Genomic DNA, 15,930 nt, shown 5'->3' on the forward strand with positions numbered 1-15,930 from the left:
AAAAACACCCACCTACATAATTTTTGCCTCTAATGATGCAAAGGAGGTGTTCCAGGACACGCACAGCCATCCAAAGTCTCTTGCTAGAGAAACAAACAAAAATAAATCCCTATCATTATTATTATTATATTGAAAAATAAAAAGGTGAGGCTGCAGCTCAGGGCCACAGCGACCAAACTGCCCACAAGAGTTCATCTTCCAGAGCAGGAAGAAAGGAAGATATGAAAAAAGGGGAAGGCACCTTTTTTTCTTCCTTTTTTTTTTTTTTTTCTTTCTCTGTTTAAAGTAACTGCTATATTGGGGGCCGAGGCAGAAATCAAACCAACAGGACACATCTTGATTCTTTTGGGGGAGGAAGGGCAAGGCTCCTTATTTGCCTGAATTTAGAATTGCATTAAATAAATGGGCTCAAAAAAAAAAAAAGTCACAGTTTGTCTTTGACAGAGTTATAAAGCTTAAAAAAACAAGGATGCCCTGGTACAGATAGGAAACAATTTTTTTTTTTCCTACAAAGAAAATAAAACAGGCTGCAAGATGCAGAAAACCACATTTAGGCTCTGTTACATTTACAAATACATACATAAATATATTACATATAACAGCAAATCAAAGAGGAAGTGGGTGAGTCAGAGAATGTCTGGCTAGCTGCAGTTCTTCCTGCACAAATGTTTGGATGAGCAGTTACTTCCTCTCCTAATAAATCCAGAAATGGGCTTCGGCTTTTTTTTCTTTTTCTCTCTCTCTTTTTTTTTTCTGTTTCCCACCCCCCCTCCTCCTCTCCTTTCATGTTCTCCTCCCTCCCTAGTTTTGGCTTTAGTTTGTCCAGTATGGAGAAGTGCCATAGGTGGTTTTGGTAGTCTGAGACTTTTGCTGCATGGTGCTGGGTTGGTTGCGTTGGCCAGATCCACCCTAGAAGTTGGAAAGGAAGGAGACATGGGCATCAGTTGCTATAGCACCAGCACTCCCAGGAAGACAAGCCTGTCCGTACATCACCAGAAGAGCTGCCATCCCCAGGGACAGCCTTGGCATCTGCCAACACAGCAATGCTCCAACCCAAACAGATCCGTTTCTGCTTTGCAACATCTCTGCATCTCGCAATCCAGGACAAATGGCCACAGAGATATGAAGCAGGAGCACAGGGACACACCATCCCACCACATCTCACCCAAAACAGGGTCAAGCACAAGGAAGGAGGAGCAGGACTGGGGATAGGCAAAGGAGCTCTCAAGGTGACTGAAGGTGGTGCACCAGCCAAGCATGCCACGCATTTCCTATTTCTGGACTCTTAAGGCAGAACACTGTTTTTTCAGGGAACATTTATAGTAAGGAAAGTAAATGCATGGGCTGGTGAAACCAAATCAGAAATCAGAGCAGCACCTGCCTTGGCTTCACACCTCACAGCCCATCTCTCCACTCCCCACATCAGGATGGCCTCTTCACAGAATCACAGGCTGGATGAGGCTGACAGGGATCTTGAGGTATCTTGTTCAATCCCTCTGCTCAAGCAGGGTCACCTGGAGCCAGTTGCCCAGGACCATATCCAGACAGTTCCAATGGTGGAGACTCCACAACTTCCCTGAGCAACCTGTACCAGTGCTTGGTCACCATCTGTCACCAGCCAACGCCATCACAGAGGCTACTGGCTTGCAACACCATCCCAGTAAGACAGTTGATTCCTGATGTTCAGAGGGAACCTCCTGTGTTTCAGTCTATGCCCATTGCCTCTGGTTCTGTCACTGGGCACCACTGAGGCTCCATTCCCCTTACACTCTCCCTTCAGGTATATTCATTGATGAGATTTCCCTGTACCCTTTTCTCCAGACCAAACAGTCCCAGATCTCTCAGCCTTTCCTCATAGGAGAGGTGATCCAGTCCCTTCATCATCCTTGTGGCCCTTTGTTGGACTCTCCACTACATCCATATCTCTCTTGTACTGGGGAGCCCAGAACTGAACATGGTACTCCAGGTATGGCCTCACAAATGCTGAGTAGCAGGGAAGGATGCCCTCCCTCAACCTGCTGGCAATACTTTGCCTAATGCACCCCAGGATACCATTTGCCTTATTTGTGGCAAAGGCACATTGCTGGCTCATGTTCAACATGGTGACCACCAGGATGCCTAGGGCCTTTTCTACCAAGCTGCTTTGGCCCCCAGCATATACTGGTACATAGGATTGTTCCTCCCCAGGGGCAGGACTTTGCACTTCCCCTTGCTGAGCTTTATGAGGTTCCCTCCCCAAGCTGGTCAATGGCATTGAGTCTGTCAGTCAGCAATCATTGTCAAGGCCCTTTCCCAATGAATAAATCAAAAACCAGAAGGAAGGAAAAACCCCCAAGACCCTGCTGGGATGTGGGTGGGAGCAATCTGCTCTCAGGCATGTTGTAGATGTGGAAGGGGCCAACTCACCTGTCCATCTTGCTGAAGATGGTGATGTAGCATCTGGGAATGAGGCTGCTGATGCGCAGGCAGGATATGGAGAAATGGGGCTGGAGCATAACCTGGGGCAGCACCAGGGTTCAGGGGCCCAGTCGATCCAAGAGCAGAGGGCAGGCTGAAAGGAGGTGGTGTACCAGGATGGAATCCCTGCTTGTCAAATGTCTGCATGGGAGGCAAGGCAGACAGCATCAGACACTGATGTGAGCAGCCCCACAGTGATCAGACAAGAAGAGTGGCCCAAACACACATCCCCTGAACCTTTCACCAACCCCACGAGAAAGCTAAGTCACACCTGTGAGCACTTCAGCAGATTGAGTTTCAGCTCCTGTTCTCACCCATGCTTCTGCACTAATGCCTCCAACATTTTAATTCCAGTTACTGTACTCCTTTTTCCCCTGACCTCTTTTTACTCAGTGAGACATGGGATGGCAGCAGCTACCTGAAATCAGTCCTTCACACATTGTGGGGGCTGAGGTTCAAACTACCCAGGGAGGTAGAAGAACAACTTGCAATAAGATTTTCCTCCCCTGGCCAAAGCTTGACCCCTAACGCTAAGGGTGTAGCTGAGAGCTCAAGATCTTCCTACCTGTAAGCATGGATAACAGCCAGATACCAATTCCCCCAGCTGAGGGTGCAAAGATGGAAAAACAAGAGCTGGGCATAAGCCCAACTGCACACCACAGCTTGTCAAAGCACTTTCTGCTTTCCCTAGGAAGTTGTATGCTGAGCAACAGCCACAGGAGAGCGTGGGATAGGGACCTACAGGTGTTCGGGATGGGCACTACTGACTGGTCTCACCAGTGAAAAGCAAAGGGCCTTTTGACTCACCTGCTTTGGGGACTATTTTGACTAAAAACATCAGTGCCATCATATTTCATTTGCACCCAGGATACAGCACGTGTGCAGCAACAGAGAGCACTGCACCTATACCAGCAGCTGCCATCAGGAGCTGACACGACAGAAGTGGTGGGATAGAGGACAAGACTCCTCTTCAACAGCAAACAGAGTCAACATAAGAAATGTCACAACCTGCTGACACTGAAACCAACTGACCTGGGAATGGCCCCAGCCACCAGTGCTCTGCATGGGGAGCCATCAGCCTGGCCTCAGGCCTCAGGAGAGTCTAGCATTGCTCACCTGAGTCTTGTTATAGACTGAGCCACTGATATCAGGTACACCTGTGTTACTTGAGGTCACAGAAACTCCTGGAAAACAAAACAAATGAAAAAAAGCCATAAACAATGAGAAAGTCAACCATCACCCAGCATGAGCCATGTGTGCCTTGCTCTCAGCACCTCCTGTGGCCTCAGTGGATGCACCTTTGTCTGAAGCTGCTGCTGCCAGCTAGCCTGATGGGGTTCTCCATGTTGTCAGACCCACAGCATCTAACATGGGAACAGAAGAAAGGGCTCGATTCCTTACCCCTGCTGCAAAGTAGGAAACTAGTCCATGTCCATGACCATGACCCAGCTTAGATTCAAAGGCACTTCACCAGGCAGCAGCTGGATGCATTGAACACTCATTTAAGCTCACGGAAACCCAGCTTTCCCCTAGGGTTAAGAATGCATTTGGCTCTACTGCAGCAATCAAGAGCTTTCCAGCAGTGCACTGAGCAATGAGACTCAGTAGCTGCTGCACATTTGAGCTCTTGTCCTTTTACATCCTGTCGAAGGGTGAGGTCTGCAATGCTCCTCTGCCCTAAGAGAATTAATATCATTGATTCAGACTGCCTTCCACCTGGACCAGCCAGTGGCACAACAGGCTCAGAAATACTTACCAGCAAGGTGACTCTCAAACCAGCCACTTATTCACAGTCTTATAAAGACTGGCTCTAATAATTTAATTTGCATATAACCAGTGGTTCCTTTGGCCAGTGAATCAGAGGACTGGACTCAGAGGGTGTGCACTGCTCTAAGGTTGTACCTTTCCTAGGACATTGCTCTTTTTTAAATTGCTCCTCCACAGAGGAGAGTGGAGCTCAGCTCTTGCCTGAAGACAGTCCAGCTGGTGTTTCAAATGTACAGCAAATGCTTGATATTGGCTTAAGCCCAAGGATGAAATAGTTAGCGCTAAGCAATTCAGTATACATTTCTCAGGTCTAACCAGCATGTGCAGAATAAAGCTTTCATATAAACTATAAATTCTTCAGCCTTTACAGTCAAGGAAACATTTCTAGGCATGAAACAATTGTGATGAGGGTACAGACAAGCAGCTGAAACAACAGTCCGGAGATGTGTGAACTGTCCTGCTCACTCCTAACACATGGCTTTTTCAGGTGCCTACCAAGAAACTCAAAATCTAGTCTTCATTAGGCAGAGGAGCATTTCAGGAGCAGCATCAAATTGCTTAGGCTTCAAAAACACAGCACTGCTGCAGGACTGCTATTCTTCAGCAAAGAAAACTTTGACAGAGGAAACAGCTCACCATTTCTCCCATGTATAATTGTGAACAAAGCTGCATATCAGCGACACAATTTCTTATGCAAAGTTCAGCCATGAGATTTAGAAGGAACATTTGGGCCATTAAAAAAGCTTTTGGTATATGGGAGATGGAGAAACAGCTTGGATTGTGACTGTTTAGAGCTGACTGCTATGTTTGACTGCACAGCACTGGGAGTTTGCCCTATTAAATCCCACTCAAGAGCAACCTCAGGTCTCACATGTTACCTTTCCCAGGTCCAGTGCTAGCAGATTTGTTTTGTGCTTGAGATGACCCACTGTAGCCTCCTTTGCTGTAATCTCCAGCTGCTGTCCCCTGCGTTAAGTCATCATAGCCTGCCAGTGTGTACAAGACAAGGTGTTACAGTGTGCAAACAGCTCTGCAGACACTCAGGTGAAAAGCGCAGTGGTAAGCATACCTGCTCCATAGCTGTGCTGCCCATAGCTGCTTGCTTGCTGGAAAGGAGTCGACACTGTGTTCAGGTTGACTCCATGCTGTTTAGCAGATGCTGGAGGTACCTGGACAAAGGAAATAAAAGGCACTGTTAAGTGGGGAACGGCAGGCAAAACACAAGTTCCCTCTGCCATCTAGTGGGGAAGGCACCTCCACCTCATGTGGGAAATTTAATTTGGAGTTGAGAGCACTGGGATGGTATGGGACATGGCACTCTCACTTCAACCAGTAACTTGCTGTTAGTGGCTTTGTACAAGCCCCATGTTTTCTGCTAGAGCCACCCCTCTGACTGTAGTGCAACCTTGTCTCAGAATAGGCTGTGTATTTCTTTCATACATTGACCGTAAAAAGCAAATTCTTACCCACAAACCCAAGAAGGAGCAACCAGTGCTCTCCCTCCAGAAACAAATGAAACACCAACTCCTGCCTGGGGCTGTTTCATAAAACACAGTCCTACAGGGCCCTAAAATAGACACATATACACTTCTGCCTGGAGTATCACCTCTTCCCAAATAACATCCTCCCTCCTGAGACTACCAGTGTTGCTTTATGACTTAATGGGGGTCTCTTCCATCCCTCAAAAGGATTTCTTAGACACCCTCGGCTTGCTGACACAGCTTTGGGTCTCCCTTTGACTCTCCAGACACAGCTACAGGCTTTGAGGAACACTGAGTCCATGAGCTGTAACTTTCTACTATTTACAGTAACCTGCACAGGAGTTAATGAGTTCTGGCCTTTTAAATTTCCTGTTTTATTGGGAAAGAAACTGCAGCTATTTTCTCATGCTTTCATGTTTTTGGAGATTCCTTGCAGACTGGGGAAGAGGCCTCTACTCTCCTACCATGAGACCCCACCTGGAGTATCATATCCAGTTCTGGGGCCCGGAGCACAAGAAGGACATGGAGTTGTTGGAGTGGGTCCAGAGGAGGCCACAGAGATGATGAGAGGGCTGGAGCAGCTCTGCTCTGGAGACAGGCTGGGAGAGTTGGGGTGTTCAGCCTGGAGAAGAAAAGGCTCCAGGGAGACCTTATTGCAGCCTTTCAATACTTAAAGGGGGGCTCATAAGAAAGAGAGAGAGAGACTTTTTACTAGGGCCTGTAGTGATAGGACTACAGTTTTAAATGGATAGAGGGTAGTTTTAGATTGGACATATTTTTTACAATGAGGGTGGTCTGACACTGGCTTGGGTTGCCCAGAGAAGCTGTGGCTGCCCCATCCCTGGCAGTGTTGAAGGGCAGGTTGGATGAGGCTTGGAGCAGCCTGGTCTGGTGGGAGGTGTCCCTGCCCATGCAGGGGGTTGGATCTGGATGATATTTAAAGGTCCCTTCCAACCCAAATCAACCTCTGATTCCAAGAAGTAAAAGGTTTGGGCTGGAGAAAGCAAAACCAGAGAGGCACAAAGGGAGGGTTACAGTTTAGGCTGTTACACTTACAAACATGGTTGGCCCATACTGGAATGCACTGGGTACACCGGGCACACCAGCATAATAAGGTAACCCAGTGTAGCTGTATCCTGGGGGCAGAGTTGGGTTGAGGAAGGGCTGCTGAGTTGTATGATGAGTCTGTGTCTGGTTCTGCTGTGGCTGGGTGAGTGTGGTAGCAGGAGCAGGAGAGGCAGAATCTCCACGGCCAAATTTTGTTACATCACCTGTGAAAGAAAAAACTTATTAGAAAAGCTATCAAAGCCACTCCAAAAGTGGAGGATTCAAAGGATTCAAATCCTCTGAATACAAGTAGACAATTACAGAAGAGAGCACATTCTACACTTGAAAGGCTGCAGTTGTTCATGGGAAGATCTCTCCCGGTCTCTGTTCCTGATGGCCACAGGGACATTGCCTGTTCATGGCACAGAACTCTGTGCCCTGGTTAATCCATTGATAAAATGGAGATACCAATATTTATCTGTCTCACACAGTCTGAATAGATTCATCACTATCAGATCATTGCAATAAAACATGCTAAAAGCAGAATTAGGTAAATAGCCAGAGCAAATGGTTGTTGGGTTCTGGAGAGAGTAGCTGAAGGCTAGGAAAGCAAGGCTTGCATCATGGGCCACCTTATTGAAGAAGTAGGAAGGGAAATCTGATTATTAACCCAAAAGCAGCCTCCTGAGAGAAGTGATTACAAAGCAAACTCCTGAACACTTGCATTTTCTGGCAGCCTACAGAGCAGCATGTTCACGTGTTTTTAGGGAAGTAACATATATCAGTCACATCTATCTCGTTCCCAACAAATATTCCTTTACGTTGGTTACCAAAAAGTATGACAACACTTAATACTGGCATTTCAGGAATTATAACACCTATGGCTACAGTTTTAAGCTGTAATCAGATGGCAGTGAAAGAAAACCATGGGCTGAAAATTCTGGATGGCATTAATGTCATCTTTGCATGCTGATAACTGAAGAGCAAGAATGAAGAAGGGCTTCTTAGACCACACAAAATTCATAACAATTTTGCACTTATTCTCAAAGACTACCTAAATTACTACCAGAAGTCACATATGAATTACCGACCAATACCATGAAAAAAAAATAAAAATATCAATGTCAGGGTTGAGAAGGAGAAGGGGGAGATGCTTGCTTTTGTTTTACTAGTTTGGACTGATGGGTTTGCTTACAGAAGGGAAAAATGACTGCTCTTACAGCAATGACAGGATGACCTGCATTTAGAAACCAGCACATCTTGCCATATTTGTCTTTAAATAGCACTCACCTGAGTACAGGTTGTTAGCAAGGCTCCCATCTCTGCCTGTCAAGGTTGCAGGAGCAGGGAATGTAATTCCATAGTAATCCTTAGAAAGAGATTACATCCTCTATTAATAGTTGAGACAGTAACAGAGCTGGACATCTCTTATGAACACCATATTATACACATAAAAAAAATTAAAAAGCAAGAGCTAAAGGAAGATTGGGCAGAAGCTGACCTTATTGCTTACAGCAGAGCTGAAGATTTACCTGGATCCTGAACTTCAAAATAAACCTATTTTATAGACATTTTTAATATCATACACAAATCATCTCTTAATGGAAAGTTAAAGGCAACAACTAAATGCTTTCCCATCGTATTCCGTGTCATATTCCAGCAAGACTGCACCTGGAAGAGCAACAGACCATCAGGGGCCAAAGACCTGGGGTCAGGCTAGGGCTGTAATCACAATGTGCATGTAGTCTAAAGGTTTTACCCTTGAACCATGCCCTCTTTTCAAAAAGTAAAAACATCAGCAAGGAAAACAGCACAAACATTACAAAAAACTGAAGAAAAAGAGTTATCACCTGATGACTGGATGTCACAGTTTAATACTAGGCCAGCAATAAAAAGCATGACAGATGCTTTCTATTAACTTCTCTCCATTCCCAGAAAGGGAAAGGAAAGAGAATAAGGGAGAGAGGCTTAGGGGTTGGAAACCAAACTACACAGCTTTAATGAAACAGTTGGGACTAAAAGGAAAATAATGAAATATGTACAAATATATACAAATATATATAAAATTGATAAAGTTCCCCCCCAATAATGCTCATGTCACCCCCAAGGCTGCAGGGCAGGCCCTGCAAAAGTCCCAGACTCAATTCCTGGAGTCAGCAGCAGACAGGAGCTGGATTCAGGAACACACGGATCAGAATCAAAGGCAGATGAACGGACAGTGCTCCCAGGACACCAGCCATAGACAAAGAGAGCTTGACCCTTGTGATCCCTCAGATTTATACCGAGTATGATGTGTATGGGATGGAATGCTTTGTTTGGTCAATTTTGGTCACTTTTCTGGTCAGGTCCTCTCCAAAGGAGGGTCACAGGTGTGACCCCTTTACTCCCTTTAGTTTCCAGAGCATAAGAAGTTTAGCAGAACCAAGCAGTGACCCTGGTTTCTATAGGAATAAGTATAAGCAAGAGAATTTCTGCCTACCATTCTCCAGCACTAACTATAAACATCAAGCCTAGAAGCAGACACTGACTGAGAAACATGCTGTTAATTTCAGCAAGTGCAGCTACTTAGAAGAGACTGAACTGAAAAGTGAAATAACTAGAAAGAAAATTGGTTCTGTCCTGGCTCAAACAGGGACACTGAATCAGTAAAATGCAAGAAAAGATGGGGGGGAAATCACAGTCTATTTTGGAAGAGTATGTTTGGTATCTTGCTTTAATTGGTCAGTAATCCAGCACAGCATTAAGTTGTTCCTGTATTCTTGTCTCTAAAGCAGCTTTGTGTTCTTCAGCAACATTTCCCATCAGTGAGGAATTCTATACCTATGCCTGTCTCAGGATTTCTGTCCTGTGACATCAGTGTCTTCAGATTTCAGCTCTTGAATATGCCAGCCTCATGATGCTAGAAGATTTCTGGTCAATAGAGTAATTTGGGTGTGTGGGAAAAGCTTTGTTAGATGCATGCTGTGTCCTACAGCATGATTCAGCATATCTGCAAGTCACAAAATTCTAAACTTCTTGTGCAGTGTCTTCACAAAGTGAAATGATGATGGTCATCCACCAGCAGACTGAAATTATTATAAGTATCTGTGAGACTGAAATTAAGCTCTTACCCTGGTGTCTTGATTCTGGCAGCAGAGTAGTTAAGTTGTGGGCTTGTCTGGGTTACTGAGATTGCAAAATGTCTCTGCTCCTGGCAATTCATTACTCTCTTGACAGATAACTTCTCAAAATTTGGTTCAATTCAAGAATTGCCTCAGTTCTCTGCTGGAAGAGAGCACATCAATCTATAGGTGTTCCCCTGGGAAATTTGGTCTTACTGTTTTCTAGACTGATCTTTAATGTGGAGGGGTTCTTGTTTTGTTTTGTGCAGTTATTAATTATGTGAGTTCAAACCTTTATCATCTTTTTGCATTACAGCATTTTGCACAGTGGTGATTCGTGCTAATGTGTGGTCTTAGAAAGCAAATTTCAACCAATGGAGTTTAATTTGTTTTAGCTTTTGTTATGGTTTAGGCCCAGCTGGCAACTATGCACCATGTGGCTGCTTGCTCACCCCTCCCTTCACTGTGGGATGGGGAGGAGAAAATCCAATTACAAGCTTGTGGGTCGAGACAAGGATGAGGGTTCACTCAAAAGTTATGGTCATGGGCAAAACAGACTCAACTTGGGGGGAAAAAAACAATTAATTTAACTTGTCACCAATCAAATCACAGCAAGACAGTGAGAAACAAAACCAGATCTTATGAACACCTTCCCCCCCTTCCCTTCTTCCTGGGCCCAAATTACTTTGCTCCCAGTTTCTCTACCTTCTTTCCCCCAGCAGCACAGGGGGACGGGGAATGGGGTTACAGTCAGTTCATCACACCTTGTTTCTGCTGCTCCTGCTTCCTCAGGGGGGAGGAGCCGGTGGGAGCTCCCTCCTTTTAATTCTTTCATTAAAAAGTCGTTTCCAATTATATAAACCCCGTGCCTGCTATCTATTGCTCACAGTTTCTATTTCTAGTAGTAAGCTCTTTCATTGCATTGCACTGATAAATACAGGCCAGGGAGAGTTGTGGGCATAAATACACACAGGACACGACTGGCAGTCACCAAAGTGCTTCGAGCCCAGCTTCTGGGTGTCCCGAATGCAGGGTCCGTTACCCAGTGTGCAAGAAGCCAATCCACACACACAGAGTCAAGATACCTGCTTTAATATCCAGGTCTGCACAGAAAAGGGAGCAGGGCAGTGCTCCACAAAGCAAGCTCAGCTTCCCAAAATGCAAGTGCTACTTTTACACCCAAAAACATGAGAAAGAATTTTAACATTATTCTGTCACTGGCACACACGATTGGTCGCTAACCCCTCGCTTCCATTTAAAGTGGGAATGCTCAGGAATTTCACTGTGCCTGCTCAAAGAGTAAGGGGCTTGTTGTTAGTAGGGGCCCCTCTAGCCTGTGGGTGTGAATTTTAGTATGCTAATGGATCATTAATGTATTAATACAGTGATTTTACTTATTCATTGTGGTTTCCCCCAATGCTCAAGGCTGTAACCAAAATAAGCTGTGGGCAATGCTCCTTCCCTTCCCTTCCCTTCCCTTCCCTTCCCTTCCCTTCACCAGCCTTGCTGCTCTCCTCTGGACCTGCTCCAGCACCTCAGTATCCTTGGAGAGGCCTAGAACTGGACACAGTACTTGAGATGAAGCCTCTTCCCTTCCCTTCCCTTCCCTTCCCTTCCCTTCCCTTCCCTCTCTCTAGCAGGTGTCCTGCAGGCCTGTCCCAAGGCTGGGCTGTTGACTGCTTGGGGAGTGTTTTTCTCTAATTGGAATCTGGTTGTGTCTAATTCTTACTGTTTCACTGTTATCTAGGCCCTGCTTTTATTCTGTGCGTCCCTTATGTTCTCTTTTATGTGTTGTTTTTTTTTTTCCCCCCAATTTGATTTTCCACAAATTTTACTTAATTAATAACTGACATCAGTTTGCACAATTCATTTGGGTTCATGAAGAAAATGTTTTTGGTACCATTAATAAATAAAATCTTAAAACATTTTAAAATAATGTTTGTTTTACCTTTCATCCTTTTTAAATTTTTTGTGGATGTTTTATACATATTAGTAAAGTAGTATATGTATATCATTTACAAATAAAAATATATTGGGAGCAAGTGCTCACAAATTTTTTATGGATGGGGTGTGATATCAAAAAAAGGTGGAGACCACTGCCTTATATCATTCTTCTAGGTCCTCTACAGGAATTTAAGACAGTCCTCACCCTAAAAAGTTCACACTTCAAGATGACAGGACATGCCAGCAAAACCAAATCTTCAGTTTGGGAGAAAAAGATTAAAACTTGCCTTTCCCTCCCTGGGTGCACTCCACTTGTGGGGCTAGTACCATACTAAGTGATTATCCTCCTATTTCTCACCTCAAATCCATCAAGAGTTAATGCTTTAACCACTAATGTGTCGATTGTCCATACAATCTCCAACACTGGAAATGCACCCTCCTTCTTCATCCCTGCCTCTGCAAATTCCCCAGCATCTCAAATGCTTTCTCAGAATTGACAGCATCTTCCACCTCACTGCATTTCTATGCATCACCCCCTATCTCCTACACCCATTCCTCCATCATTGAACATGAAATAATATGGCAAAGATTTCGTATTGCAGGTGTTTTCTGTAACTTGAAATGGTGCCAGATTTCATCATCTTTTCCTTCCCAGGTAATTCCACTTCATCAAATCCCGTATAAATCACTTAACAAAACACAACCAAATTCCTATTAAAAGTATTTGCAGGCTACTCAAAAGCAGCACTCCTATCTCCTGAAGAAAATTACACAAAAAAGCAGATTTGGAGAAGAGATCTGAACAGGACTCAGTGGATATAAACTGGAACTGACATACTAGCATTTTCCCCTATATAAACCAGACAAAAATAACTAAATCCACATGAGAACAGGGTCTAAGTATTGCAATTATTCATAGAATCATAGAATCATATAATGGTTTGGGTTGGAAGGGACCTTGAAGATCATCTAATTCCAACCCCCCTGCATGGGCAGGGACACCTCTCACTAGACCAGGTTGCTCCAAGCCCCATCCAGCCTGGCACTGAACACTTCCAGGGATGGGGCAGCCACAGCTTCTCTGGGCAATCTGGGTCAGTGTCTCACCACCTCCTCCTCATGTCTAACCTAAATCTCCTGTCTTCCAGTTAAAAACCATTACCTCTTCTCCTCTCACTACAAGCCCTTGTCCAAAGCCCCTCCCCAGCTTTCCTGTAGCCCCTTCAAGTACTGGAAGGTGTTCTAAGTTCTCCCCAGAGCCTTCTCTTCTCCAGGCTGAACACCCTCAACTCTCTCAGCCTGTCTTCATAGGAGAGGTGCTCCAGCCCTTGGATCATCTCCATGGCCTCCTCTGAACTTGCTCCAAGAGTTCTATGTCCTTCCTGTGTTGAGGGCTCCAGAACTGGACACAGCAGAAGGTACCTAAAGTCAAAACTGAAATATCAGGAATAGACTCAAAAGGTGAGAGAGAAAAGGACTGAAAAATGATGATTGATCTGACGTAATAGATTTAAGCTCCACCAAGCGGTTCATTAAATACTACACACACCAGCTGAGACATTTGTAAGATCTCTACTACACAGGCAGCCTGCAGCAGACTAACAGAAAAGATATCATATCCCAATGTAATACACACAAAAAAAACCCCAACCCAAATAACCAAAACTAACAAAAAAACAACACAGAGAATTTATAGCATCAACATACACATTAAGAAACTGAATTAAATGTAAAAAGAAACCTTAGGAGAAACTCCCATTCTCACAGTATCAGTAACCACTGGTACTTCTCACTGCTGGAAGCTTCCCAGGAAGCAGTGAAGACTTGCATTTGGGACTCTGCCCACTTTCACTTTCTAGATGTAAATGGACTAGCACATCAAAGACAAATATCCCCACCAACTACTGCCTCCCACACACCTAATGTTGCCTAATTTCTACAACAAATTCAAAACACAAGTAAAAAATAAATAAATCTAGAAATCACAATCATTGCATGAATAGTTGACCAGAAATCCTTTTCAACATTTACACATTTGTTTATAAATATCAACACACTGAGGACAAATATCTCTCCCTTTACTCTGCTCTCATGAGACCCCACCTGCAGTGCTGTGTCCAGTTCTGGAGTCCCCAACACAAGAAGGAGATGGAGCCATTGGAGCGAGTCCCAGCCCACCACAACTCTGCCACCACCAGCATATGTCTTTTCCCCCCTTCTCCAACACCCTCCTCCACACCAGCCACCCACACCAAGCCACTGTCACTGCCCTCTGCATCCTCCAGCATCCCAAGCACCCCCCACCACTGGGATGCCCATGCATGGCACCACCTCCTTAACAACCTTCAGCATTACGTTCACCACCTGGAGCAATGTGCATCAGCCAGTGACGTGCTATTCGAAGGCCAAGGGCCCCACAACCTGCTGCTCAGCATCAACCAATACTTCGGGCATATCCAGGACTTTCTCCACACCCAGCACCACAGCCCCTGTGCCTGGGACCACATCCGCCTCAAAGCTCACACCTCTTTCCAAGATCTCCACAACCTCACCCGAACCATGTGCAATTAGCCCAACAACCCCAAACAACCCACACAGCCCCACCCATGCTGCCATCACCACTTCTGGACCACCACCCCATCCCTAACTCTGTCCTCCCACCTCCCATGACTGATGGCAAGAGCTGCTGCAAGAACGGCCCTGAACCCTGAGCCTCCACTGACTGCTCATCTATTTACATAATTTATTTATTTTTACAAGGGTTTTTATTTTTTCACCTACTTATTTGACAGAAAATAAAGACCTGTTGCAAAAAGCTTGCCAGTGCCTCTTGTCTCAGAACCACAGGAATGAGTCTTTGGGATAGGGGGGGAAAGAGACCTCCACTCAACACACTCCAAGCCCTGCTCCAAACAGGACTCTGCAGATCTTGTGCCCACTCTTCTCTTTGGCACCTCTCCAAGGATGCACTTTCCTCAAGCTCTTTGAAAAACCTTTGCCAGGGTTTAGCCATCGTCATCAGAATCACCTCTTTGGCCTGTATCTCAACATTTTCCACCTTTCTTCCCAGTTTAGACAAAGGAGCGGCATGGCAGAGATAATTTTCATTAGGCTGAGCTCGGCTACTCTTGCCACTTAAGGCATTTTTTACAACTCTCTTGTTGCACTGCTTGAAAACACCTTGCAGCACAAACTATTCCAGGGCAACACAGACAAGGTATGAATTGCGAACCATGTGCAATTAGCCCAACAACCCCAAACAACCCACACAGCCCCACCCATGCTGCCATCACCACTTCTGGACCACCACCCCATCCCTAACTCTGTCCTCCCACCTCCCATGACTGATGGCAAGAGCTGCTGCAAGAACGGCCCTGAACCCTGAGCCTCCACTGACTGCTCATCTATTTACATAATTTATTTATTTTTACAAGGGTTTTTATTTTTTCACCTACTTATTTGACAGAAAATAAAGACCTGTTGCAAAAAGCTTGCCAGTGCCTCTTGTCTCAGAACCACAGGAATGAGTCTTTGGGATAGGGGGGGAAAGAGACCTCCACTCAACACACTCCAAGCCCTGCTCCAAACAGGACTCTGCAGATCTTGTGCCCACTCTTCTCTTTGGCACCTCTCCAAGGATGCACTTTCCTCAAGCTCTTTGAAAAACCTTTGCCAGGGTTTAGCCATCGTCATCAGAATCACCTCTTTGGCCTGTATCTCAACATTTTCCACCTTTCTTCCCAGTTTAGACAAAGGAGCGGCATGGCAGAGATAATTTTCATTAGGCTGAGCTCGGCTACTCTTGCCACTTAAGGCATTTTTTACAACTCTCTTGTTGCACTGCTTGAAAACACCTTGCAGCACAAACTATTCCAGGGCAACACAGACAAGGTATGAATTGTTAACTTTTTCTTTTGTTCAGTCTTACTCTGGGACTGAATGGACAGGTTACTATTTCTTTTTTCTCCGTGTGCTTTACTGTATTTATTTTAGATTAAGTATTACCCATTCATTTTTTCTCTCAATTTGCTGTCACCACATGTAAATAATGTCAATAATTCTCAGCTCCTAGCCCCTCAGAACCAAGTCTCCCCATCAAGAGGCATGCTCTGCTCCAGCCCCTGCATGACCCT

General features: G+C 45.1%; 1 protein-coding gene across 1 annotated transcript in view; it reads right to left on the reverse strand.

The window, feature by feature from the left end:
• Positions 1-813: 813 nt before the first annotated feature.
• Positions 814-15,930, reverse strand: part of LOC104395823 (ubiquitin-associated protein 2-like) — a 103,751-nt gene continuing 88,634 nt past the window's right edge. Inside the window, 7 exon segments of the mRNA XM_010005568.1 lie at positions 814-909; positions 2,407-2,598; positions 3,574-3,641; positions 5,103-5,210; positions 5,294-5,393; positions 6,762-6,976; positions 8,043-8,121. Of these exon segments, the coding sequence (XP_010003870.1) occupies positions 814-909; positions 2,407-2,598; positions 3,574-3,641; positions 5,103-5,210; positions 5,294-5,393; positions 6,762-6,976; positions 8,043-8,121 (858 nt within the window).

The sequence above is a fragment of the Chaetura pelagica genome, unplaced genomic scaffold, assembly GCF_000747805.2.
Source record: "Chaetura pelagica isolate M959 unplaced genomic scaffold, ChaPel_1.0 scaffold549, whole genome shotgun sequence".
Classification (NCBI taxonomy): Eukaryota; Metazoa; Chordata; class Aves; order Apodiformes; family Apodidae; genus Chaetura; species Chaetura pelagica.